The sequence below is a fragment of the Pomacea canaliculata genome, linkage group LG6 (assembly GCF_003073045.1).
Source record: "Pomacea canaliculata isolate SZHN2017 linkage group LG6, ASM307304v1, whole genome shotgun sequence".
Lineage (NCBI taxonomy): Eukaryota > Metazoa > Mollusca > Gastropoda > Architaenioglossa > Ampullariidae > Pomacea > Pomacea canaliculata.
Window position 1 is genome coordinate 11,322,381 of NC_037595.1, and position 27,892 is coordinate 11,350,272.

The 27,892-nt window shown below is 39.9% G+C and overlaps 2 protein-coding genes across 11 annotated transcripts in view; one reads left to right on the forward strand and one right to left on the reverse strand.

Moving 5' to 3' along the window:
• The window catches only part of LOC112565627 (palmitoyltransferase ZDHHC9-like), a 35,214-nt gene extending 19,613 nt beyond the window's left edge, over positions 1–15,601 (reverse strand). For 4 of the 10 annotated variants that reach the window (XM_025241187.1, XM_025241185.1, XM_025241194.1 and 1 more), the window contains exons 1-7: positions 15,240–15,599; positions 7,130–7,343; positions 6,146–6,306; positions 5,267–5,428; positions 4,671–4,808; positions 2,703–2,751; positions 210–312 (exon numbers count right to left, since the gene is read on the reverse strand). In XM_025241187.1, the coding sequence (XP_025096972.1) occupies positions 210–312; positions 2,703–2,751; positions 4,671–4,808; positions 5,267–5,428; positions 6,146–6,306; positions 7,130–7,343; positions 15,240–15,318 (906 nt within the window). In that variant the 5' untranslated portion in view covers positions 15,319–15,599. Of the gene's footprint in view, positions 1–209; positions 313–1,647; positions 1,751–2,702; positions 2,752–4,670; positions 4,809–5,266; positions 5,429–6,145; positions 6,307–7,129; positions 7,344–8,044; positions 8,080–10,040; positions 10,201–15,239 lie in introns of those variants that run through there. The other 6 variants (XM_025241189.1, XM_025241195.1, XM_025241188.1 and 3 more) reach the window with 5 other exon arrangements.
• Positions 7,721–27,833, forward strand: LOC112565628 (transmembrane protein 242-like). The gene is made up of 4 exons (XM_025241196.1): positions 7,721–7,870; positions 22,965–23,065; positions 25,200–25,337; positions 26,718–27,833. Exons 1-4 carry the CDS (start codon positions 7,780–7,782, stop codon positions 26,865–26,867), a joined length of 480 nt encoding a protein of 159 aa, XP_025096981.1. The 5' UTR covers positions 7,721–7,779; the 3' UTR covers positions 26,868–27,833.
• The last annotated feature ends 59 nt before the right edge of the window (positions 27,834–27,892 follow it).

Genomic DNA, 27,892 nt, shown 5'->3' on the forward strand with positions numbered 1-27,892 from the left:
ATGTGCTTAAATAGATCTGAGTGGTTTAGGTGCACATGTAAACATGCAAAAGTTGAAATATATTGAACATCTCCAAATATAACTTCACATAGTTTCCAATTAAAATTGTACAAAGACTACACAGCCCATTAACGAACCTTTTCAGTTTCACAGTTATAAGTAAATACAGCCTTTACGCTTCTGCTGTTGTTAACTGTGATTGTACTCACGTCTTCATTGGTTGTAAGTTCGGAAGCAACCAAGTAGGAATGGAATCCCGCCAGGCCCACAATGGACCAAACGGAAAAGAAGCAGATGATAGCCTCAATCACAGTGTCAAGAGTCAAGGAAACACTCAAAGAATTGTACTCACATTCTACAGCATGCACAGAGAAGGCATACTTACAAATACAATGTACATGGCAGGTGAGCTTATACTGCAACATTGTGCAGTGATTAGCTCTCACAGTCACCCAAGCTTCAATAACAAAACACACCGTAGCCATTTCTCCCCTCTTCTCTGTAAGCAAAACTCACTAATAAACATACAAATAAATAAACACTTTGAAAAAGCACCTAACACCTGGCAAATAAAACATACTGAACATCTTATAGAAATATCTTCCATAAATCTTTATTAATTAAAGTTCTCAAAAAATAAAGGGTAAGAAATGCTTAGTTTCATTGCACTCTTTCAGTAAATCATTAAAGATGTGACTATAAGAATGTAAATGAGATTAATTGGGATAAAAAAATTGATAATTTTGCACAGCAAGTCTTGAGCTTTCTGGTCTTTGATTTATATATATCTCATCTTTTTAACTTTGCAACTGGTGATCACATTATTACTAAAGAGATTCAGTTTATATTATGTGCAGCAACTAAGTTAATCATAAATGAAAATTAATTTCTGCTGGTGACCTAATAAAATGGGGAATAATATTTATTTTAACAGAATACATAAAAAGCAATCAATAAGAAAGTCAGTTGCATCTATTTCATGGCAAGGTAAAACACAATACAGATATGCAAAAAATACAAGACAGAAACTTTTAACATGTAACACAAAAAATATTGCAGTAAAAACATAACAGCCAATTCTGGATCTGACAAAAAGAGTACGGAAAGAAACAAGACTGCTACTGAAGTTTCAACTTTCTTAAAAATGATAGACTGCAGTAAGAAGCTATATAAAGATATATTTTTGAAAAAGAGTGAAAGAACAATTTAGTTTTGTTAGCAATTTCCAGTATGGATAACAGTCCCCATTATCACATAGCTGAGAATTTTTTCCTGACAATGACTCAATGACACTGTAAAGAAGATGGTGGACTGAAAAGAAATTCCCTTAAGGCAAAACATGAAATGACATCTGGAGCAAGTTTCACAAACCAGGAAGACTGTGTGGATCACACTGTTGGTAATGATATAGTCAAATATGTACCTTTATATTCAAACAGTGAAACTGACAATAAATTAAAAAGTTACATGCAAAAGCAATGAGTTGAAAAAAAGACATATATCCTATTTGCAAAGCTGCCAGAGAAATGAAACCAACATCCAAATGCTCATACATGAAACAACAAAAATTTGAAAAAAAGGAAGGGAAAAAATAGTTGGTATACAACATATATGCTTGCATTTTTCAGAACATCTGTTTGAACTCACATCTTCGTTTGTGGTAATTTCAGAAGTAGACAGATAGGTGTGAAAACCTGCCAGGCCAACAATAGACCAGACAGAGAAGAAACACACCAGTGCTTCAACAATGGTATCCAGCTGTCAAGGAACCTGGTATTTTTTTTGTGGTCAATTACAACATGCATTATTAATGTTTATCTGGTTTATTAAGCCTTTTAAATCTGTTAGGTACAACAAACTCAAACAAAGAACGAACAAATGTGAAATGTGGGACTCATAGTATAAAAAATTAGGTGTTTCAAAATTGGTGGAGAGATTCACAAAGAGGTAGAATTAACTAAAGACAAAAATGGCGGAAGAATAATAAAAGAAAAAATATGATAAACATGCTTTCGGCACAAATGAAAAGGACACTTTGCAAGATTAAGAGATAAGTTTCAGAACAGAAAGACAACAAAAGAAAGTTGACAACAAAACACAGGAAGGCTGGAAAGAAGAAATTATACAAAAGAATGAAGGACAAATATTTACAGAAATGATGCTGGGGTAAAAAGACTGAAAAGATAACACAAGAAAAATTGTTTATAACTTGAAGCATGAATCTTATAAGAAAGAGTAGGCCCATGTTTAGACAAAAGAAGAGAACAATCTTGTACATATACAGATAAAGAACTGGACAAAAATCCAGGACAGGTCAACTAGATGAAACACAAACTGAAGACCCAAATGGCACTAGACAAAAAGTGACAACAGAATATGCCAGGGCAAACAAGGCTCCACAAATAAATTCCCCAAGCACCACATGCTACTGCATTGAATATCATCTCGTAGGTAAACTTTGGGTGAAACATTCTGACTGCATCACAGTCCAACCAATCCATCTAAATAAATAATGGGCTGACAAAACGTTAACTTGCATAAAACAGAACTCTGCCATTTCCACACGATACTGAAATAACTGCCCTAGTTGCCTACACGGTTATGGCAGTTTGCAAGCTGTAAAAACAGTTCAAAACAAGGCTGCACTGCCTTTTTAAGAGGCTATGCACATGGCTTCCACAGCTCAAGCAATAAAAGGATATCTTGCAGGTGAATCTTTCATGGCTGTCAGGAAATTGTCTTGCTGTGCTCCTGGAAATACACACAAATGAACTTCAAAATGTGTCTAAGTGCAGAATGTATGTCAAAACATAGGTTGCAGCTGTTATTTTTATTTATAGATAGAACTATAGAGACAAATAAGGTTTACACACTCCAATCAAAATACAAAAGGAAATCATGAACCAAATGCACGACTTTTATGGACTGCCATTTCTAGGTCTGTATTCAAAACCTGCAGATTAATGTGTGGCCTAGTGGGAAACTACAAACTAAAACAGAAGGCTTGCCTTCCAACTTAAAAGTAATCAAATCAGTGCAGACTTTTCCAAAGGATGTAAAAAGTGATTAGAACTTATGGTTTACTAAAAGATAAATAATTTGGGGGATGCACTTTGAATTAGAGAAAAAGGCAAAATATTACGAGATGACTTCATTTATATCAGATTCATTTTCTTTGATTAACTTTGGTTAGATCAAACATATGCAATAAAGGCTCTGACACACGACTTTTTGTTTTTCAAAAACAGTGGTTTGCCATACCAACATGCCAACTGTTTCACAAACTGATTTTTGTGATAGTTAGTCACACAGCAACTTTTCAAAAAATATTGTATGACAGTAGCTTCCCTTTCTAATTATGGCATTGATAAAATATTTTTAAAGGTGTAAGGTATAATAAAATACAAGTATTGTTTGACTGACAAATTAGCAACTCCTGAGCTCTTAAGGCAAACCATCCATCATTAATGTATTGATTTTATCTTTCGTTTTTTTAAACCAGCTGTCTGAAAATGCTAAGTTTTGAAAAAGTCTTTAATTTAGTTCAACTGCATGAGTAATGCTGTTAAGATAAGCAAACACAAAATATGAAAATAAGAAATATATCCTTTTGTAGCAATTGGATAATTCAGAGGAGATGAGGATAACTAAAAGCAATGTAGTAAGGGATACATCAGAGGCCCTATAAACAGCTGATAATTTTCCCATCAGTTAAGCTACGTAATTAAGTCTTATAAACAAACTTACAAATTAATATTCTTAAGCAACATTTGGTTTTTTTTTTCATGTCATTTTACTCATAGATTCTGTTGTTACATCAAAACCACTAATTTATGATTATTTACAGATTTCATGAGATTTATGAAAAATTAGCTTTTAGTTATTTTAGCCTTACTATTGTAACCATCAGTTCCCCCCCTGCCCTGAAAAAAGTGCTCATACATTTTGTCCTAACATCCTTTTAAAGTTTGAAGATTTTTGATATAGTTATATATTAAGTTAATTGTTGGTAATTTCTGATACAGTTATACATCGATTCACTTAGATGTTGCTGTTGTTACTTTTAAGATTAGAACAGGCTAAATTAATGTTCATCTACCAATGATTTCAAACTTCTAAAATCCATGGAGCAATTTTATTTACAATAGGTTAAATGTCAGGGCTCAATTTTAGTGATTATAGCTACTCTCTTTAAATCTGTATGCTTTCACATAAAAATCTGGACCGTGATGAAATGCAAATAATGCTATATTAAATTTGTGTTGTGAGCTTTAATTTGTGCGTGACAGTGTTGTATGGTGGTAAAATCAAACAGGAGATGCAGCAGAATGCATGTGGTTCAAATGAAAATAGCCATAAAGGGATTATTTAATTGGTGTTATTCGTACTATATTTACGTAGATATGAACAAGGTTATTAGCTTCTTTTGACAATTTGTGTACACTATCATTCTTGCTGTAGATTAGTAAGGGATAAGCAGTAATGTAAATATGTTCCTGCTATAAATGTGGTTTAAAAAATTGTTCTATGCAAATAGACTGCTGAGGCTGTCAGCTTCAGAATTGATAGAGTCTTGTAATTTTTAACAATATTTCCCTCCTTCCACCATACCAAGAGTCCAATCTCATTTATAGTAATAAGTTATAAATGGCTATTAAAAGCATACTCACGTAATATGAGGTTAGTGAGAACACAGGCAAAGATGTATATACAATGAACTGACAAGGACAGTATGAAGAGATAGAAGTAGCGATAGTTTCTCTTGCCAACACAATTGCCAACCCATGGGCAGTGATGATCAAATCTCTCTGAAAATAAACATAAATGTGTTAATTAGAAAATAAATACACCTGTAATTATGAGAAAATCTATTTCCTACTGTTTTCAATACATGTTATTGATAAAAAAAGTTCAGAAATATAATTCACTTGCCCAAAATTATGAAATAGTTATATCAAATTGTTTCAAAACTAAATAAATAAAAAATGAATGCGCTGCAATCTCAAGAAATTGTGACATCTGTTGTGCATGCAATTTCACACTTTGGGCACTTCCTAAATCATAAGCTATTATACATTTATTTAGTTAACTTTAATAATTATCCTGCTTCTTTAAGAATAAGTAATGTCGAGAGCTTTTGTTCATTATTTTTTATTTTTATGAAGTGCACATCTAAAAATCTCCAATAAGCCTATTATGGCGTAATATGACTAGACAGCTATATAACAGACAACAGATGCAAAAATTATTTCAAAAGTGTACACACCAACACAGTTGTCACACAAGCTGCAATGTGAAGCCCGTGGTGGTCGAAAGATCTTGCAGGTAAAGCAGTACTTCAGCTTTATTACCTGTCCTTTGACAACTACCTCTTTTGTACGAGGTGGTGGTCTGTAAGTAGTACCAGGTGAGCCAGCATTTGGAACTTCTGAAAATGTAGAAGAAACTTATAAACAACTGTCTGTCTAAAATTTCTGCAAACAAAATTATTTAAAAAAATGTGAGCCTCATTTATTTTTAAAATATATTTGTCTGGTTATGGTTTCTTCACTGATGATTAGCATTAAATAAATGAATATAAGCTGCGTGTAAGTAATATCCACTCCTAAAAATGCATAACTGGCATACAGTAAATGATATGTCTAACAGATAGTGTTTCAGAGAGTCTACAATATATATTCCAATGAACAGTGAATAATTAAAAGTCATTGTTCCTAACTGTACACTAGCTGAGCTAGTATTTCATACTGTAGTGTCTGATCAGCAACAGAGAGAGGAGGTAAAAAACAAACATCTCCATTACCATGGAACTTTAAGGTGGTCAAGATCACAACAACAACAACAAAAATAGCTGCTACTACAGAACATAAAACAAGTGTCAATTTAGTTCATTTAACTCCACATATTAGGATTTTTTAATATTTTAATCTGAAAATTTTTTCTTAATCTGAGATGGCATATAGTAACTTGGGAGCTTAAATTAATCTCTGTTCTTTTTTAATACTTAATGTCTCACAGGTGCCTAGATGGATAACTAGCATTAATAATGCATGATTATCGTATAAAGTTCACTGGTTTAACAATGCTAACTACTGCAGTCAAGTTAACCCAATAGTATACATATATATGTAAATCAAATCCATACCAAGCTGTTTCTCCAAATCAGCTGCTTCCTCTGAAGTTGCCCGAGGAATGACCCCAGGATCACTAAAGCTAGTTCTGAACAGTGTTGCCATGACAAAAATGAAAAGTGCTCCTCCAATAGCTGGGATTGCAGGTGTAACATGTAGCGCCAAGTAGACACAGCTAACAACCAGGGAAAAATTACTTTTAGTCGACAGTTTATGTCATTCATAGTCTACGTTAGTACTTATCACAAAAGTGTTTCTGTTTAAACCAAGCTTATTAATAAGTGAATTTAATAAATAACCATTTTACATCATAAAACTCTTCATAAAATTGATACAACACATTCTTGTTTTAAAACTGTCAAATAAAAAGGCAGATTTAAAGATAAAATAAAGATGTGACATGTAATATTCACACCTTATAATCAATCTTGCAGCCCTATGCTTCTCGAGGAGTAACAAGGAATAAACAACAAATATAATCAATCTAATATTTTGCTTCAGAAGAAATACGAATTATTGCTAATATTAACTGTCAAATGATGAACTGCTGTGATAAAGTATGTGGTACATTTGACTATTATTAGTAGTAATATAGCGTAAGTTGACTAATCATTTTAACAAGAAGTGAAATGATGAGATCTAGAGCAATTCTTGAATTAAAAGTCAATATTGCTAATGGTAAAATCTCAAAATTACTAAAAGTTAAATGCTTAGATATACACGTCTGGTGCACCAAAACTCTTCATATGTGTACAATCAATTCTCAAGATATGGTAATCCCTTAGATATGTTATATTTTGTGACTTTATTATATTTAGAAAAAAGAAATTAAGATGCATTTGAGTGACACTGTCAATACTTTCTATTCACATTTATTAACCGCAGACTCCGTTCGGAAATATTTCACTTTAAGAACAAAAACTGATATAGTATTTATAAATAACACAAAGTCAGGTAGTCTGAATCAATTGGTATCCTCGTTAGGACTGTTGACTTACTCAAAACCGAAGAACAATCCACTGGTCACGATGATTAATGTACACGTGAGATAGAATATTCCAGTCTGCCGTGCCATCATTATCCGCCCGTTGCAATGATATTTGTTCTTGCCCGGGAGAACTTCCCAACGTCGCTGAAGCTTCTTTGCCATGATATCTTTCGTATCTTCGACGGTGTCAGGAAGCTTCGTCGGTGGCGACTGTGTTGTTGGAACTGGAGCGTAGTAAGAATATGGCTCTTTCATTAGCGACGACACCTTCATCCAAAAAGTGTACTAAGATTTTGTCAGTTACTTCAATCATCCCAGTCGGGGTAACGTTCTTCGTAACAGATCAGTCCATCAAAGTCAACACAACATTCTCTGTCGTCCATGGTAAAACTAAGCACATTTCGCTTTGGCGATTGTCACAGGTCGCCCTGGATTTGTTGATCATAATGACATGCGCATTGGCACGAATTACAATGAGTAATGAAAGTTTCGTATTCAAATCGGCATGCAAATAACATTATTATTTCAGTATTAGGTCTTTTTATCAACATTAAATGGCATCAAGCTTGCTCCATTTATTTCAATCGTTTAAACACGTATCTGGTCTTCTTGTAACTCTGCATACCTTGAGGTCAAAGGTTAAACTCGCAACTTTGCAGCATGGAGCGAAAGGAAGCAAATGCAGTGAATGAACACCACGTCGGTAAGCCAGCTATCCACACTACCTCACAGTTTCCGTCTCGGATTAAAGGTAAGGTCGCTAAAGGTACTCTTAAATAATGAACATTTTGTAAGACTCGTAGTATTGAAAACCAGATGTGAATGTCTACGTACATCCGAAGGTCGTACTAATGATGTTCTATTCTGTATAGTCCCAGGGTGATGTAATTGTATAAATGTTATTTCCTGAGAAATTAGCGATTACCTTTTAATATTCTTCCCCGGGAAAGATAGCGGTACCTGTTGATAAACAAGACGAGCGAAGATTATGGATTACCACAACGTCTCACCTTGTTTACGAACATCACATGAAGGTTTTTTTGGTTCAGTAGATGTATCAGTCTGTCAGAAGTAAATTTTATCATTTCCACGTAAACTAAGATTTTGGTCTCTCGGGTGTTATGACTTATTAACTTAGATTAATCACCTTCAATCATAATACAGCTGGACACACACACCCAACCTACTTATGAATGAAAAAGAGACATGATCCCAAATGGTCACTGGTCATTTTGCCCCAGTCTTATTACCCCACAGCCTGAGTCAAATCGTCCCCCATCTATATCCATTTCATCCCAGAAGATCATTTCATCCAACACAAAAAAGTCAAATCGTCCTAGGTTCAAGAGATGAATGGATCACCGCCTGCTGTACATTAATATACTGCTCAATTAAGGAATATCAGATGGCAAGATAAAAGAAAGAGAAAGCTGACCAAAAGATCAAAGTGTGTGAAACATGTTCTAGCAGCAAAGCTAATCATTTAATGCAATTAACAAAGTATGATTCAGTTTCTGCCACCTAGTGGATTAAGTATCTGCTTGGCAGTATAGTCAATGAAATAAATCTTTTTCATTTTTAAAAAATAGACCACTTCTTTAATGGCATCTCTCAGTTTTCTGGTTTTATTCTTTCTCCTATCCATCAAGCATATATTAGTTTTATTTGTCATTTATTAAGCCACATGGAAACACTATGTGGTGAATACCTGAATTAATAATAATTATAGACAAACCTGAAATTATGAAGAATTGTAGTGGGCATTATTTGATATTTTGTTTCTCACATGAGTTGTTGTGAATCAAATATCACCAGTGCTATCAATCAACAGAGAAAATTTATTTGAACTGTTTCATCGATGTCCAGTTTTATCATGTTTTGCCTACAATCTCACAGATGAATTTCGTAGACATTCTTTTTTGACTTTTCAAACATCCCTTTAGCTTTCAAGCTCTGCTGATTTATTTTGAATATAGAAGTTTGTTTCCTTTATATTTAACCAAGGAGGTACAGGCCAGGAGTTGCTGGCTCTGATCAAAGACCGTGTTGTTTTAAGTTCACCTTTTCATTTAGATATTGTTGCCTAGGATAGAACCACAGTATTCATAGCAGTGATATTAGTCCAAAAGACTTATATTTAGTAAGTCAGCAATTTACTAAGCCACTGAGAAGGCTGTGCCTTTCCATAAAATTGTGATTTAATTACTCATAATAATAATCAATACAGTATTTGTAAACCACCCACTTTTTTTTAAAGCATTTCAAGGTGGATACATACACATTTATGGACACACTAATGGAATTTAGGCACATAAAATAGATACAAGATTTTAAAAAGAGAAAAAGAAAGGATTTCGGAAATGTTATGAAAGAAGGAAGATTGAGTTTCTGAGATTAAGGAGGGGTAAAGTGTTTCATTTAGTGGGCCGGAGACAGACAATCAATGTGGCTGGGGACCAAACCTACCAAGAATGGTGTTAGAAATGCAAGAGATCTAAAGAAGATTTAATAAAATAAGGCGTTGAGCTAATGAAGTGAAATGATCAGGCAACAGCAGCAGATCTCTTGAGACACTTGGAGCAGCCTCTCGAGGAGTCCTGATCATGAAGCAATCTAATCATTAATCAATATCTGGTTATCTCCTCTAGAAGCTTCTCTAGCTTACTGCATCTGTTCGAACTTGACAGTTAAAGGTGACTGAGCAGTCACACTACTGACTCGCACTGTAAAGATGGTAGTAGATGTTAAACTAAAGTGCCGATTTACTCCCGAATGAAATAGATACAACTGGAACAGACCATTCGACGATATATTACTCAAAGTTTGGATCTAATCTGTTTACATCAGAAACCTAACGTTCACAAGCGACTGTTGTGACATCGCCATCTTTTTCAGTTTTTAAAAAAAGTAAAATACTCAACCCCATCGTGTCCAGTGACGCTAGCGCGGTAGTGTGTAAGTAAACAGGTTCTGTGGCTGCAGTGTGGAGGAGCAGCTAGATGTCGGATGACAGGATCGATCATGTCGGCCACAATGGCCGCTCGGTCACTATGATGTCACGTGGTTACACAGCCTGCTCCCGTCCTGGTCAAGATGCTGGCCGCAGCCATGGCAACGCCGTGCTTACGTCGCCAAGGTGGTCAGCTAGCACGTGCTGCTTTGTTATTAGGCTTAACAAGCACGTGAGTGCGTCGGTCCGACACCACAAGCAAATGTCCTACTTTTGCGGATCAAGATGGATGGTTCCAGATCCGAAAGGATCATGTTTTTTTTTTTCCTCTGGGGAATTTTTTTTAGTAAGCCTGTCTTCCTCCGGGGAATGAGGATTATTAATGCTTTAGTGTGTGAAAAAAAAAGTGCGCGTTCACTTTTGCAAGTTCAAAAACTTTCAGGATGAAGATCAGTGTATTGTCGACAATGTACTTACAGTAGGAGCAGGCACGTACAGGTTCTGTTAATACAGGTGTTAGGTACAACCACGAACTTACCTAAACACGTCCGTGGTACTACAAACTGACTGAGCTGTTGTGATTGTTTCACAGTTTTGTGAAAATTCCCACACTTTCCAACACGCCGTACATTTTTGTTTTGCGTTTGGACATCAAAATATGAACGCCGAATAATATTTGTTCTTTTTTTCTGTCAAATGGAAAGCAAGAGCTGTTGGTGTATGGGAATGACGTAAAATAAGAGAAATTTGGTGTTATTCTCTTTTGTAAATGACCATAGATGTACAGAATTTTGTTGCCAACCAGTTGAAGTAATCATTCTGGATATGCCCAATGTTCACATGCATATGCCTGACTGCTTGTAAAGGGGGAAAGGAAGGACAGAAAGCATGCACCTCACCAATAACCTAGGATAAAGCATTTTTTTTTTTTACGGCGGATGTACTTCAATATGAGTAAGTGAAAGCGTGTTTTGTTTTATGACCAGTCGTTCCTGCATATACTGCGGCTAAACCAAACGGTAAAGTGGCTTGCTGAGAGGAATTGTGAACAGGCAGAGAAACAATCACAGCACTCAAGGCAACAGGAAAAAAAAACGCGTGCAAATGAAGTTCCGAGAGAAATTGCAAGAAAAGCAGAGCAAACAGCAATTTGAAGGACGCAATACTTGCTGCCAGGTGTGTCGTGCTGAGATAGAATGATGTCTCAAGGCTGATTGAGAAGATGCGTTTTTTTATGCATCACCACGAGAGTTTTTTTTCTGTTGGTCATGTTTCATATTCCAGCAGGGATTAGACTTACCAATGATGTCAGAATATGGCCGATTTTAAATGATGCAGCCGTTGCTGATATTGCTGATAGCTTTAAAACAATTCATGCGTTGTGAAATGCGAGTGTATATGTTTTCTGCCTGTTACTGGTGCTGTTAATTAAAAAGAGTCTTTTAGGAAAGCATACATAGAAGATCGCATGTCAGTCTGAAGTGTTGTGAAAAAAAGTTAATACATTTGTTCAAAAGAGATCAACAAGTTGAAATTATTGGCATCAAAACCATTTTCTAAATCAAAGATGAAAACAATCTATTTGTTTATGCAGTTTTCTTTTTGTTTATTAATGATTCAAATTTCATCTTGGAGTATCTTCTAATGTAGTGTGCTATCGAGAACAAGGAGTACAGTGTATGCGAGACATTCCATGACGCCATCTTGGTAGATAACGCCAGTTTGAGCGACTAATTATTCTAGAATGAAATAGCCATACTCCCAATTAACTTTATTTTTGCTGATTTATTTAGGACAGGAGGGCATACAAACACGACGAAGTATGAACACATTTAATCATCGTTTCGGACAAAGATCGGATATTTTAGAAAGCTGGACTCACAGCGGTGTCTGATGACTTTTTCGCTACCTTCAACAAACAAACAAACAAACAAACAAACAAACAAACAAACAAACAAACAAACAAACAAACAAACAAACAAACAACCAACCAACCAACCAACCTTATTTCTCTCTTTCTATCTCGCATGCTTACAACGTGAGTGCTTACACTTCACGCAGTGTACACATCCATTAATATACATACACTATGCACGTACGTGAGTGAATATACAGCGAGCGAGCGCGTGCAGCGTGTTGGTGTGCGTGTCGTGTAGATGATGAAATAGTGCGCATCAGCGGCGGCTGAGCCGTTGGGAAAAACCTAATCGATGCTGCTGATGAGCAGCGGGGCGGAGGAGGGCGGGATGCCGTGTCGAGGAAGAAAGGCGCGCACCTACAGTAGAGGAGCCTGCACGTCAGCTTTTCTTGTGACGTCAGAGCTGATTCATAGCAAACACCCATCTCTCCCCTCGTCAGTGTTCGTTTGCCCGCGCAGTTTTTCTTCCGTGCATTATTTATGTTTCTTTCGTCTTCTCCCTTCTGTTTGTGTGTGCGGAAGCCCGTGTTTGCGCGCGTGTATGCTTGTTTTACCTATATGCCATTTCACGTGTTGCGTGCTATCAAAAGTTAGGCTGACCCAGGGAGATCCAGTTTCATTTGCAACTGGGAAAAGCAAGACTACCTCGGTATGTTTACAGAAATGTGGACGAAGACAGTATCGTCTGTTGATAAGCGAGTTTGCTTTTTTTAAATTTTTTTTTCCTCCCCTACAAGACTGGACTATGGTGTAGACAGCATCCTCACAGGTATAAAGATTTCTGTGTATGTTAGCAGATGATCAGAACCGATTATAACCGTTCCGAGAATATCTTGCTTATTTCCCATTGGAAAAATTCTAAACTTGTATTGCAGCTCAGTATGACGATTGACCATATCGTTGAATTTCTCCTCTCCCACCGTGAACACTTTGAAAAGTTCGAAAGGAAGTGACAGAAAATAGCAAGTAAGTGGGGGAAGGGGTAAGAGAAAGGCGTAAAATCGAGAGAAAAACTTACATCAATCATTTGAAAGACATGATCCCAATTTCCGGAATGACACAACGCTGTGTTCTTTGCCCTGGTCTTTCATGAGTGCGATGGTTGCTGAAATGTCAGTGGTGCATTTTTTTTAAAGGGTCCTAAAAGCCATTGTGAAGAGATGATAGAGGGTGAAACGAGGAAATTGCGAGTAATTTCAGATAGTCATCCGAGGCGTTGCTCGGTGTGTTCGGGGAAAAAAGTCCTCACTCTGTACAGAAACTATAAAATAAATTATTCTTTGATACATCAATATATTTTAATAGAGAGGAATCAGAAAAAGTTTCAAATTAACCTCTACATACATTGAGAGTGTTGTCTCCTAATAAAATATTTTCATGTTATACAGATGGTTTTGTCAGTTAGCTAACACCAATGTCGCTAGTTCCGATGCAGAATTAATGCTGCTAGGAATGTATCCAGATTTCATCCATTTCTCAGCATGTATTGAATTTTTGATGACATTTTGAAGACACCATCTGCGTTTCCCCAAAAAAGGGTGGTATAAGGATTTTTAATGTAGTTTTATTTTTACTCTTTCGGTGTTAATGAAGTGCTTATAAAAAATTTATTAATGTATTTTTATACTCTTAGACAGGATTTACACAAAGTTTCATCGTCTCCATATCTTTATTTTGTGAGGCTTTTCTGCGTTCGCAGAATCTTGTCTGTACCGAGTAAGAAAAACATATTTAAATGAAGTTGCCTAGGTTTGTTGTCGTCTGTTTGCTTCAGTCACTCGTCACCTTGTTAAGATTACAGATGCAAAGGTTTTTTGTAAAGTGTCTTTTGGAAGGCTTTTCTAATGGAGTGTACAACTGGAAAAGAATGGGTTATAAGTAATGGAATTCACCTTAGTACCACCCTGATCGTCTCTATCGTCTCTGCCGCGCGCGAGATGGCGGTCCACCTGATGTATCGTCTCTGGTTGAAGCAAGAATCCATCACAACGGTTCGCAGGTCTTGCGAAAGCTTTTTCCCAGTCTTGATTGTTTGGTCTGTCAGATGACAACAAACCTTTGTGTCGATGTGTGCTTGCCAGGCAGCCTGGAATCGCACGGTTAGTGCTTGAAATAATGACAACTGTCGCTTTATGATGAACTGTATTAACGAAAACTGGGAGGAAAAACCCAAGAGGGTACCTCAGCCTCAGCGCATGGGTGTCTCAAGTAATCTGTTTCCGTCAGAAGATGGTGGTCCATCTGATTTAACATTCTTTATGCGATCTATTGGCTAATCTTCTCTCCTAAATTTTTTCCCCCATGTATGTGGTTATCTTTTTGATCGCTTAGCCTTTTTTCCTCTCTCACGCGCAAAACAAACACAGACACACGTTCAGTGTACCAGAATCAACCTACCACCTGCTTCAAACACTGGAGAACAGCACACCCACACTAATAATAATAATAACTATAAATACTATGACTTTAACATGAAACAAATTCATTTTATAGCCTTAGCTTCTGTAATGAATGCCAATAATGTATATGTGGGATATATGAGCTCTATACTTATTATCATATATATGGGGAAAGAGAGAAATTTTCTCCCGCAGTTTCGTGATACCATATGAGTAAAAGTGAATAAGATACAAATGAACGTGGACTGCTTGTCCAGAAGACACGGCAAACGAGGGTTAGTCATATTTGCTGTAACTTGCTTTGACCCGTGGTGCGTGTTTTAGCACAACATCCTATGACCTCCCTTTTTACTATTTTTTTTCTTTCTTTTTTCCCCCCTACAATCAATCCCTCTTCCCTTCAACATCACCTTAAGTTGAAAGATAGGAGAAATGCACACAAACTGTTTGACCGCAGTGTCCACAGCCACCGCCGCCAGTGTGCTGCTGCCTGCATCGTGCCAGCCTCCCCGTAGGCTGCTTGAGATCAATACACACAGCAGAGAGGCGACGCGCCGTCCGCGTGAGAAGTAGTCCTCGGAAGGTTTTTTTTTTTTCTTCTTCACCCTCCCTCCTTCCTTCAAGGTCAGAACTCGCCCTGGTCGTTTTCTCGGAGACAGCAGTTGCCAGTGGCCACACGGCGCAAAGGACAAGACAACGAAGAAAGGTCATCTGCTTTCTCCGAGGGAAGAAAATGTCATCGCCAGCCAATGAAAACCGGCAATAGAAGCGAACATGATAGCGGCGGAGAGAGAGAAAAAAAAAAAGTGGCGGATGAGGCGAAATAAAGAGAAGAAAAACAACATGCACGCACCGTTGACATCTTTGCCGGAGGAGAGGCTGCTGGGACTGCTGGAATTGATGGCAGGTGACTTCTCCTCATGCTGCTCCATCGATGTCGTTGTCTCACGTCGCCGGCGTCCGCATCACATATCCGCAGTCTGCTGCTACTGCTGATGTTGCTGCTACTGTTGCTGATGCTGTCGTCCTTTTTTTTTTTCTCCCCTGAACACGTAAAATTTCCCCTCGGGCCGCCGGTGGTTGCCTTGGCGGCTTCGTGGCTAAACTGGCGGCTACAGGCTTACGTCCACGGTTGCTGCCGGTAGGAGGGGGAAGGCTTTCGGCGGTCAGACCGCGTCGGCAAGCTGTGGGCTCTCTCCTTTCTGTCTCCCCCCTACTCCCCAGCCTTCATTTCCACCTCTCCCTCTGTCTCGTAATTCCTGCGTGAGATGATGGTGCAAAGGAATTGTCCTAAACTTACGACCAAATTTCGGTGCTGTGGACGACACTTTATGCTTCTTTAAATAGTTTTTTGTTTCACCCACAGTTCATTTCTTCAAATCCAGTCGAATTTGTAACTTTATGTTGCAATTGGAAATGTTTTGCAGTCTTGCATAAGCCTTTTGTTTTTTTGGACGAGTCATTTGACTGGGAAAATATTCACAAGGCGTTACAATTAATTAAAAATGAAGAAAAACTGAGATTTACCATCTCTCCTATGAAAAAAAGGTAGAATACAAATATTTCAGACGGTGGTAAAATCGATTCAGTGTTTAAGAATGTCTGCGTTCGCCTTCTTTTTTCTTTTGCCTGTGATGAGAAAATTTTTGCGGTTTATGTTGTGCTAACGGACAAACGGTTTCTGAGTGCTCTGAGGCCTTGGCTTTCCTCCCTCCGTCAGCCCAACCATCCAATGTTGCAGAAGTACAGCCGGTGCAATTTTCAGCGGAATTTTCCAGGCCCGAGGCAGTGTTGGCTGTAAAATAATGTCTTCCATCATTATTAAGGATATCCACATTTTTGTCTCAAACTAGTGTTGGTCAAACCCAGAAATGTAGCATCACTGTTTAAATCGCGCTGTGATTTTTTGGCGATCAGAGGACGATAACACAAGTCCGAAAATACGCGAGGTGGCGCTGAGGTTGGGGTGGTTGTGGGTTGTCGGGGTGGGTGCAGAAGACTTGTCTAGTCGTTCCTCCCAAGTTCGCGGGAGGAGATGCATCAAGGCTTAGCGGTCAGGTCCATTAAGTGGAAGTTGCTTGTCCTGACATGATCCTCACACACCATGGATCGCGGAAGCTGCTCCTTGCGAGGGCTTTGAACACTTAAGACGCTTTCAGTAACACCTGGCGATTGCCCACCTACCAACTGTTGTCCACTCACATGCTGTTTGATGCGGTCGTGATAACAATGGTTCATTCGGTGTTTCATTTCTGAGAGAAGGGCTTTTGTTTGTTTGCTTTTTGTTTTGTTTTTCCAGGCACGCAATTGAGTTTTATTTGGCGTAGATACCTTTGTTTCCTTTTTTACAGTTTAGAACACAGGTAAATCTGAGGAGCACAATTTATTGAACTGACATCGGGCAGCTTCAGGTGCTGTGCCAGGTAAAAACCAAATTTCTTTAGACTGAGAGTTAGAGCATGCCTAGCAACTGCTGACTTTATATTTCCTACATTCAAAAACAACGTGTCACGTGATGGCGTCTCTGATGTCATTAGCTTGACCTGTGATCCCAAGTTTGACCTGACAGTTTTTTTTTTTTTTCAAATTTCAAATATCATATTCACATAGTCGGTAGTGTGTCCCTGATGTCATATCGGGGATGAATTGGGACACTGAACTCGGGGACATGACTAATAAATAATAGTTCGGCCAAAATGCAATTTCTTCGCTGAAGGGTGAGAAGGAAGACTGATTTTCCATGTATGGGTGTCGTTGAGCTGATTATAGTGTATGCAGACATCTTAAAAACTGATGGGTTTTCAGAGTTGATGACACAGCTTCGACCAGAGTGACCAAGATAATGCTTGGGTCGATCATAATTACGACCTTCTGACATCTGGTGCAGGCACGAGACACTGCTTATCGCTTGTTATAGGCGGACCATTGACATGGCAGACTCTGGAAGATGGGCCAGCGAACGCTTTGATTTTTATTTATTTGACGGAAATCTCTCTTTTTATCTGTGTCTGCGTGTGTTAACACAACTGTGATAGTCTGGAAGCAAGACTGGTGGCTAAAGGTTGAGCCTTGGTAGGTGACACTCGGGCCACGATTACAGACAAACGTTCAGTACACCCTGAATTTTCCCCTCGTCTCCACCCCGCACCTTCAGCCCACCCTGGTGCTTCAGCGTGTCTCACCGTGTGTCAGAGGCTTTAGTCAGAACCAGTCTGCACACGTTCGATTTCTGCTTGTCGCTGGCTTGTTAGACGCGCGGGTCGTCAGACGCACTTGACGCCAGTCGGCATCAGACATGAGAATGTCGCCGCGGGGCTTGTGACAGTTTAGAAAACCGCTTCAGGTGACTGTTCTCGTTATAGACGTGCGTCAGGAGCAAGTTAGTCATGCCAGCGACAACAACAGACTTGCTGTATGACCCGAGGGAAATAACCAGATTTTTACAAAGGAGCAAATATGGATTCAGAGGAAACCAGAAGTAATTTCATACGTTGAAAGTGCTTGATTTTTTTTTTTTAAGAGGGGATGAGGGAGTAACAGGGTGACTCGGTGACGCAACAGTAAAACGCTTGAAAAAAACAAACAACAAAAAAAAAAAAAACAAACAAAAAACAACAGTGAGCATCCAAGGTTTAGATCGTTGGCCCATCTCTTGCTATTGTATTTTTTTTTTTTACATTGCTAAATTAGGGCACTTATTGCAGGTTGCATTTTACAAACGCGCTCAATTCGTTTGATGTTATGAAAGGCGAAATCTGTGCGATTGTTTCGCATTCATCCTTTTTGAAGAATGAAAAAAAAATTCGTTGAAGACCATTCTTAACACTGGGCAAATGTCAGATTGTTTGACCAAGTTTGGCAACGTGAAGACAGGTCCCAAAAGAACACTGGTTTTGGGGACGAACGTTGGGGTATTCGATCTTAGGTAAACATGTTAAAGCCAAACTCCAGTGCATTGACCAGAGTACGACGAGAATGTGGATTTGGGGGCTCTCAAGAGATTCTTTAATGTCACACTTGATGTTTTGCAAACCAAACCGCCACACTCATGATGTTTCTCGCTAAAAAAAAAAAACAAAACAAACAAAAACAAAAAAAAAAAAAAAACAAAAAAAACAAACAAACCAACCAAACAAACAAAAAAATAAATAAATAAAAAATAAAGCCGAACACAAATTTCGAGAAGTCTGTGCTTTTCATTTGTCGGTTTAAGCCGTTGGAGGGCTTGGCAGCTCCGTGTGAGTGTGACCCGTAAGCTGGGTGCACGGGGCATCGATCCACCAGCGCCATCCTTGCAGGTCTGTGAAAGTTTTCGCTTCATCGTCCATCGTCCTGCAAGTTCCAACGGCCGGTTCGTCCTGTGACGTCATGCGACGCCGAGGGAGAGCTGGGAACGCGGTGACGCGACTGAAGCAGCTGCAATTGTTTCGGGTCACGTGCTGCTGTCCGAGTCACGCGGGGCAGGCGTCGTGTAGAATGACGGGCATGGGAGGGTCAGGTGACCTACGACTGCGCGCGGATATCGTTCTGTTTTCGTGTCTGTGTGTGTGGGATGAAGCCAATCCCTCTGGCTGTCCTGTCCCATCCATCTGATTGGGATGAGAAACTAATGTCCGCTGGTCACGTGTGGAGCAAACTTTGTGGTCAGAAAATTAGCAGGACGTGTTACACTCTCAAGCTGGCTCCTTTTGTTCGTATACTCTAGCTAACACACACGCACGCACACACACGCCCAAGGCATTGAAGGGAGTGCACTCAGCCTCCCAGTCCACCTCCATCATCTGCGTCCCGCTAGTCTGGACAGCTGCCAATGACTAGGGATGCGTTCAGAAAACTGCTTTGTTCACGGCTTTAGTTTGCACTGGCCGTCCTTAGTTCGAGTCTGACTACTGTTCTCAAAAATGAGAGTTTTTTTTTTTTTTCTTTTTTTTTTTTTTTCTCGCTTTGCCGGATCATCAGGAAGAGTTCGTGGTGTAAGGAGGTTTCAGGTGAGAAAGCGAAAATAGCTGCAGGATGGGATGTTAGGTTTATCATTCCCGTCTTAACCTGCTTTACAACTCGCCCGCTCAAATCATCAGAAGGAAAAGCAATTGCATAAAAAAAGGGTTTATCATTGCATGGGATGCGGGTACCCATTGCAGGTAGGGATGGGATTGGGCGGTGGTAGAGAGAGAGAGCGTGTAAGGGGGTGGGATGACTGCAAATGTGTAAAAGCACGTGATGACCCCGTGTGCTAAAATCCAGCGATGAGTGTCGGCCTAATCGTTGCAAGTGCATCCGGAGGCACGTGCGTTGTGATGATAATTCTTACATTTTATTCCCGGGGAGTTTTTATTTGAATAGATTATTGACCTTGATTGTTGTTGTAAATGAGGTTAACGATCCGTTGGCGATGTGATTCATTCAGTTATCACCTAAACCTCCTCTTGTCTCTGTGGGTCTCACATCCAGCTTCACTGCTGTTACATCGCAGTCCGTTTGAGGTGCAGCTGGTTGTCTTTTCTGATCACTAGATCATTCTCCATCTTTAGACTGTTTATCAGCACACACCCCAGCACGTACACGCAGAGAGAGAGAGAGCATGGGGAAGTATAAAAGGTAATGGCTGCTTATTAGAAGTGTTGAAAGTAATTGTCATTGAAATAAGGATCGTTTTTCTTCCCAGCTTTGAAATGTCAGTCGATGACTTCATATAAAGAATGTGTGATCAAGTGTCGAGCGGTGGTGATTGCCAGCGAACTAGGTCACTGCAGTTGACATACCTGTCGATGAATGAGGTCAGGTCAGTCGCGTTGAGAGGTGTGGTCCATGCAGCCAAGGTAAAAAGTCAGCTTAGTCATAGTCTCAGCAGTCAAGGTATCTAACAGAAGTAGTCGTTGAACCTCAGCTCCGTGCAGCATCCCACCATGGGTTGGTTTATGTGATCTGGTTACAGGATATCAGCTTCATCATCGGATTCATTTATGCTGGTGCACGTACACACACACATACAGGCTGGCAGCTAGTGGATGTGGTGCCGGCGGTTGTTGTCACGTTAGGAGGCATTAATTTGCCTAATGTCTAGTTTAGTATTAGACAACGGCGAAAATTAAGGTGCACTGTCATTCTTTCGCGCCTTCAACTGGAAATTACCGAAACAAATTCGAACCAACATGGCAGCAGCTTTGTACTCTTATCTACTGAGTGTCGTATATGGCATGTTGACTCAACAGCTGTTTCTTTGTATCAGTGGATCTTGTAACCTCTTTCAACCTTTGAAAGTGTCAGGTTTCCAGGTGCTGGGAACAGTTTTTGTTTGTAATTTTTTTTTTTTTTGACCGCAAATTTCGATTTATCTTCTTCTGCTATGAACTGTTTATCAGCGTTGATTTTCTTATGATACCTGTAGCAACTACTTAACTCCGTAGCCGTGCAAATATGGGCAAATTCTTGACCAAATATGGCCAAATGTTTGCATGACGGCTGTATAAGTTGTATAAAAGCTTTACCGAACTTGCTAAAACGCTCGTCCACGTTTATCCGGTTAAGAACGGAAACTGAACTGTTAAAAGGACAACTTTTGATAAGTGATACAAGGTTAGGTTTGGTGAAGAGTGGATGTTTTGACCAAGGATGTGACTTGTCTTCGCTGCTTCGCATAATCAGTATTTTTATCTTTCTTCGTTCTCTCTTTCATTCACGTTATACTGGTGGAGATAGTGTACTATTTAGACGTGTGTTTTCGCCTTAAGCATATTTTTCTCGTGGAATATTCGGGTGAGATGGACCACCCTTCATTGTCTGTTTGGACGAGTTAGCGCCTAGCATCCTCCTGGTCTAATTGATGGCCAGCGGCGGTCAGCAAAATACTCACCCTGTCGTGGGCGATCGCCGGAAAGTGTCCACCTCCGGACTGGCAGGCAGAACTGTTAAACCATCTTGATGCCAGGCCAGTCTCCTAGATACCTTGTCTTGTTGTTCTGGTGGTAGGAACGTCTGTAATGGACTTTGCTTGTTTGTCGCAGCAGGAGGGGTCATTATGGCGAGCGTTTGCTAGTAAAGATGCTGTGCAGACGACATCGAGGCCTCTGCATCAGATCAGGTTCAGCTTGGGGATCGAGAGTATCTAGGACTTCTTTAACCTGGTCTGACTATTAACGATAATTCTGGCGATGTTCTACCTTTTCATGAAGTCCATTATGATGCTTAAAGTGAGTGTGGTGGGTAGGACTGCTTCCGTTGGCCTTGGGTTTCCTTACTTTCTTACTTCGTTACGTCCTCACACGTTTCTCAACGCCGGAGGTTCCGTTTTTGTAATGATGTTTGTTGACGAGATTCTTTGATGAGGCTGGCAGCAATAAACCTCTAAATGTATTTTCATCCATTCTTGCTGAGTACGTTAGCCTTGACATTTTAAACCACTTGTTGGGACAAACTTCTTCTAAGCAGTGCCAACATCATTAGGTAACAGGGCAAGATGTAGGTAACAGTTTGATTTCCTCTTTCGTTGAGATGTGAAGGTCATCAGTGGAAAATGTAGGCTTAAAAAAAAAAAGAAGAAAACAAAAATCGCGTTTCGTTTGGAGTTGTGTTCTGATACGAAATTTAATAGTATTGTTGTATTGTGGTTATTTCGACTTCCCAGTTGTTCGTTTTTGTTGTTCTTCTTCTTTCTTTAAAAAAAACAACAAAACAACAACAAACCTTTCGCATGTGCGGAATCAGTCCATCTTGAAAACTTTTAATGTCACTAAGTCTCTTGAATCGTCTCAACATGAAACAAGCGCAGAAACGCAATTTTTCAAATTTTGTTTTATTTCCGCTGATTTTCGCTCCACACAAGAGTTATTTTCAAGAAAGCTGTGCGCAGCGATTGTCCCTGTAGCACGTCTTGAGGTCTCCTGTCTGCGCTAAATGATCTATCCCCCATTAACGGGAAACGTCTGCCAACAATATTTTTCGAAAACTTTCTGGAATAGAATTTGTGGATTTTTTTTAAAAAACATTATTCGCGAAAACAGGGCAGGCTAACACATTTAAGTATCCCTAAGTGATATATAGCTTCTTTTTCTCCCTGGTATCGTTTTTTTGTACATTCTAACGCGATTGTTTTTCCCGAGACGATGCCTGCAAAGTGTAGATAATTGAGGGAGGAAAAAATAGTCTGTCGGGTGTACGCGACTGGAATAGGTTTCGTCCACAACTTTGCTCTGTCTCTCTTTCTTTCTATTTTTGCTCCCGATGTTATCAACAGCTAGGAAGACAGGAAATCATTTCTTTCATGACCCAGCCTTTCTGGTCTCTGTCTCTGTCTCTGTCGCACATCCTTCTCCTTTGTTCACGACATTGACGTCATCATGTCAACACCTGGATGAGGTCGACTTGGGAGAGGGGAGGGGCGGGCTCGTCGAACTGCAGGTGTGCTGTTTGTTGTTGTTGTTGTTGTTGTAAAGGCAGATGACGTCATAGGTGTGGTCTTCACCTGGATGAGGAGGCAAGAAGTGAAGACACGTGCTTGTTAGAAGATGAGTTTTTGTTGCTTGCTGCAGCTGTTGTAGTCTATGTGTGTCTTAATCATGCATATACACGTGTGTTCCAGAATCAGTGTTCCTGGCGACAGTGGCGGGCATGTCCATTCTTGGAGGCTTCGGAATGACCATCGCCATGGCGAAGAGGAAAGACCCTCACATGTTTGTCAAAGTACGAGTTCCTCTCTTCATCCTCCACTCTTACATAAAATGCGCTCTGTCCTTCACCTTGTGCTGAAGTTTTATTTTTATTATTTTCCTCCCTCCATTGACGATGTGGTCTGCTAGGTGCGCAAGTTTCAGTAGACAGCAAAATGATGAATCGATATTTTTATTGGGTAGAAACGGCCGGGAGGTGAGGAACGAAAGGTCTGCCTGGCTACTGTCGATGGTGGTACAAGCTGGCCTGGTGGCTTGCCGGTCTGACTGCCTAGCAAGCAACGATGTGTGTGTCTGTGTGGTTTGTTTTAAATAAAGGAAAGACGAATAGCTTTGTTCGACGAAGTTCATACGTTATGGACTGGGCACTCGGACTCAGAAGAGAATCACACTTAATGTAAGATTATATGATTTCTGTAATGTTGAAGCTTTGCTTAATTAAGAGCTGCCTAAAATGTTATATTTTTGGGTGGAAGGTTGCATAATCAGTTGATTTTCTTTATAGCGTCATCCTCCTCCTCGTCGTCATCATCATCATCCTGCCATCCCACAGCTGTGTGTTCAACTCTCCCACTGGAGTGTTCAGGTCGTTCCAGCTTCTGGTGGTAGTAATTGTACCTACGACGACAATCGACAACAAAATGTTTCCCGCCTCATCTTTCCGTCTAACGGGCGTTCTTAAATTAAAAAAAACAAAACATGGACAAACGTTTGACCTGGACCGGCAATGTTTTCATTTAACTGTCATGTCAAACCTTTGTCAAACTCGATCAAACTTCGTCCATGTTTGTCTTGCAAAGAACGGCCTTTAAGGGAGGTCCGCTCGCAGCTCTTGGCTGATGTGTGCTTGAAGTCACTTTTAGTCACAGAGTTCGAGGCTGAGAGGCTTTTCTTCCAACAGCCCAGGCGTTGGTCGCTGGCGACGGGCAGGGTGCGGGCTAGAAATTTCCACGCGTGCGAAAACAGTGGAAGCAAACATGGCAGTCAGCAAACGCGATCGATGTGTCTGGAACATTCAGGTAGCAGAGGCGGATACCCCAAGGATAGTCGTGTTGGGAAAAAAAAACCACCACCAGAGGACTTCATGCGCAGAAGACTCTAGCTTCCCTTTATAGGAATGCTTTGCGAACACTTTACTTATCGGTATTCTCTTTCTTTCTCTCTATCTGAGGCGAGGGCTTCTTACATGGTAAACCAACAGACGTCACGTTCCAGAGATGGGTCCTAGATCGTGACCCGGAATCAGATTAAAGGTCAACTGTTCTTTTGCCGTCTCGTGGCGCCTCCGTCATCACTTTGTCCCGAGTTAGACGCGCGTGATGAGTACATATCATATCCAAGGAGTGGTGGGTTGAGGGAATAATCACTGTCTTGTTCATCATGTGACGGAAATATAGTTTAGTGGGTTTTCCTAGAACTCGTGCTAAAGAAAAGCATTCCCCACTCACCCCTGTTTTTATATTTTTATCATCATCATTCGTAGTCGGAAGAGAGGAAGACACCGAGGCAGTGTCTCCAACAGCAGATGCTAGTGAATGAACTGCGCTCACGAGGACAAGAAAATACCGCAAAACTCCACACGTGAGGACCTGGTAGACTGGTAAACATCGTGTGCAGCTGGCGGTGCAGGGCAAAGGGCAGTTGCAGTGGAGGGGTGTGAACTGCGTTTAGCTGCAAGCCTCTCATCAATACACATCGCGCACATCGATCGGCTGTCAGGTCTGGTGGCGGTTCTCCCTGTGTTGTGTCATCGGTTCCGCTGTGCTATTCCCGGCCCTGATTACAGGCTTGGCAATTTTCCGGTGTTGCGCCTGCATCATCATTATTGCATGGCGTAAACGTATTTTGAGCCGTGTGCAGCCTGATTAATGCACCGCGTAAACTTACTTGAGCCACGAGGTTTTCAGACTGAGGAAGATATAGTGCTTCTGCGTGTTTACGTTTCTTTTTATATAAAAAAAAGGAGGGCGGATGTGAAGGATAGGAAGAAAGAAATACAACTAAAGGAATTGATAGTGATACTTTAATAACTAGAAAACCCCAGACTTTGAGAACTTTAAGATGAAGTTTAAGTTTCTGTTCTCCCTTGATTTGTATAATGTGATTGTCATCTCCATCAGTTTATATCCTTTTCCGTGTGTTTCCAGGGTTTGCTTCCGTCACGTGAGGTACCCGAGAGTGGAGGCAGCTTAGCCATGCGAGCGCTTGGATGGGGAACGCTGTACTCAGTAGCAGGAGTAGGCTCCATTTGCTTCGTCGTCTGGAAATTGCTTGGCGTTCAGAATGTAAAGTTCATTTCCCTCTTTTTTTTCTTTCTGTCCTCTCTCTCTCTCTCTCACCTTTCCACAAGTCTTAGTTTTTTTTTTAATTAACTAGTCTTGCATGCTAATTAAAACTTTGCTGAGAAAGAGCATCTTTCCATTAAGATCATTCCGGGTGATTAACTATGGAAGGCGGACCATAGTTGTCAGAACAGACTTAATAACCGAGATGATATTGTGCAAAGAGACCACAAAGTGCGTTTGCATTGTTAAGAATGTATATTCAGTGACAGCGAGTGCGACGTAAGGCGACATTTGTGTTTATTTTTGGGAAAGGGCCATGAGCAATTGCGTCGTTTTTTTTTTTTTAATATACAGTGGAACCTCGGTTAACGAACTTAATCCGTTCTGGAAAGTTGTTCGTTATCCGAAATGTTCGTTATCCGAAACAATTTTTTCCATAAGAAATAAGGGAAATAGATTTAATTGGTTCCCAGCCTCTGTTGACTCGCTAATATTTGAAAGTTACAGGCTATATAGATATTTGTAATGAAAACAGTTATAATGCAATATAAATGAAGTTAAATAAACATAAAACATTAATGAACGCATTTAAACATCAGAAAACTTGCCGTTTTGATGGCGTGGTTGGAAGCAGGTGTGGGAGGAAGGGGTGGAATTACTGCTTTGATTCCCCCTCCATGAGCACGTGACATTGTAAAGTCGGGGTGACTTCCCTTTTCTGTCACTTTGAGGTTAAAGGAAAACACTTGTCCAGTGTCTGTTCCTTCTGCCTTTTTGTAAAACTTCGGTAATACGACATCACATATCCGACAGACGCATGCCACCTTCATACTTTGAAATCATTTCCTTTTTCAATTCATTTGTTGGCCGCTTCCTTGTCATTACCTCACTACTATTAATTGCTCTTAATCTTCTTTGGAGCCATGATTGAGGACTAACTTATTAAAATAAAGCACAAAAATCACTAAATAAGAAGAATGCGCACAGATAAGGAACGACTGATCGTAACTGTGTGTCGACCGCGAATGATGACACGCTGGTCGGTCACGTGTGGTTCACGTGGCTGTTCGTTATCCGAAATTTTGTTCGCTATCCGAGACAAACTTTTAACGAAATTTTTGTTCGTTAACCGAAATATTCGCTATCCGAGGCGTTCGCTAACCGAGGTTCCACTGTATGTACACAATTTTAGTATAAAACTCACTTAAGGGAGGTAATCTGTATGAACTGTCTACTCTGCGTTCTTAACCTGTGTTGCCTCCCTTACCTCTCGTGCGATTGTCTCATCTGTTCCACACTGTTGCAATAATTGCATTTTCCGATTTTTTTTTATTTCTTACACTATAAAATACGCTACAAAGTTTTTCTCCTTTTTTACAGTTGAACGAATTCAGAGAAAAGGTCGGTAGTGTTCTTCCTAGAATTCCCAAGAAAGAAAATCCAGGCCGTGGAGACTTTAGAACACTGCGAGAACTTCTTGAATACATCATAGAGGAGGACACGAAGAAGAAAAGCGCCAAAGAATCTTAACCAAGAAGACCAACCATCGACGGGATTCCCAGCAAGCATTGTGATTCTTGATTCGTGTTGTTTTGTATTGTTACAGGGACAAAATGTGAACTTGCGCTACTGCCGAAATGGAATTCGGTAGATGACCCTTGAACTTCTGTTACATCAGCAGAGTGGAGGTGGTACAAAGCAGCACAAAACTGAATTACTAAGACATCATCAGTAAGAGCAAAGAGAAAAACATAAAGCAACACTGCGTGTGTGTGTTTATTGCCAGTTCAAGCATGTACATTTTAAAATTGTTCACCATTGAGAACGGGTGATATCTTTAAATTTTATTGCCAATCACGTCCAGTCGAACTGCTGATGTGTTGTTTTACATTTTATGGAATCTCCTGAACCCTTTATGGAAAATACAGAAATATAAAGAGTCCGGGAGAATTGACATTGACCCTACATGAGGGATGCTTGAATGCAATGCACTGTATTAAAAATAAAGAGATGTTTTTGTTCACATATTGTTCACACAACTTGAAGTGGGAGTAAGGACCCGACTGTTTTGAGGGACGTTGTTGAGGATTGTGAGATGCCACACTCCTGAGAAGGAAAACATGCATGATTCTTTGACATAAGCAATGCATTTTTTGGTGCGACAGGTTTATTTAGTGATTGAGAATCCGTGTGTGTTGGGCCGTAGCATGATCTCTATTCAGGCGCGCGTGTATACACAGATTCTAGTATTTGTAGACGAATGTTTTTAAGTGAGCGTGCATGTTCAAATGTGTTGTTTGCTTGCATATATATATTGACTGCTCCTGTAAAGAGAGTGCATGTGTCGGATGCCATTGTTGGTAATAATCGTGCTTACTATGCTATAACATGCTGCAGTGAAAAACGATATAACCTCATTCAAAAGTGTGATGTAGTCATGTCTCTCGACTGATTCTGAGAACCATAAAAAGAATGCAATAAAGAAGTTAAAGCGACGCCTTTTATTTGTTATTAACCTAATCTCGAATCGGAATACCATTTGCCTTTGCTCGTGT

What these genes read in the sequence shown, in the direction of transcription:
- LOC112565628 (XM_025241196.1), top strand. Translation starts at nt 7,780, where the DNA reads ATGGAGCGAAAGGAAGCAAATGCAGTGAATGAACACCACGTCGGTAAG. An exon ending in ACCCTCACATGTTTGTCAAA is followed by an intron (nt 23,066 to 25,199) that starts GTACGAGTTCCT and finishes GTGTGTTTCCAG; the next exon opens with GGTTTGCTTCCGTCACGTGA. An exon ending in AATTGCTTGGCGTTCAGAAT is followed by an intron (nt 25,338 to 26,717) that starts GTAAAGTTCATT and finishes CCTTTTTTACAG; the next exon opens with TTGAACGAATTCAGAGAAAA.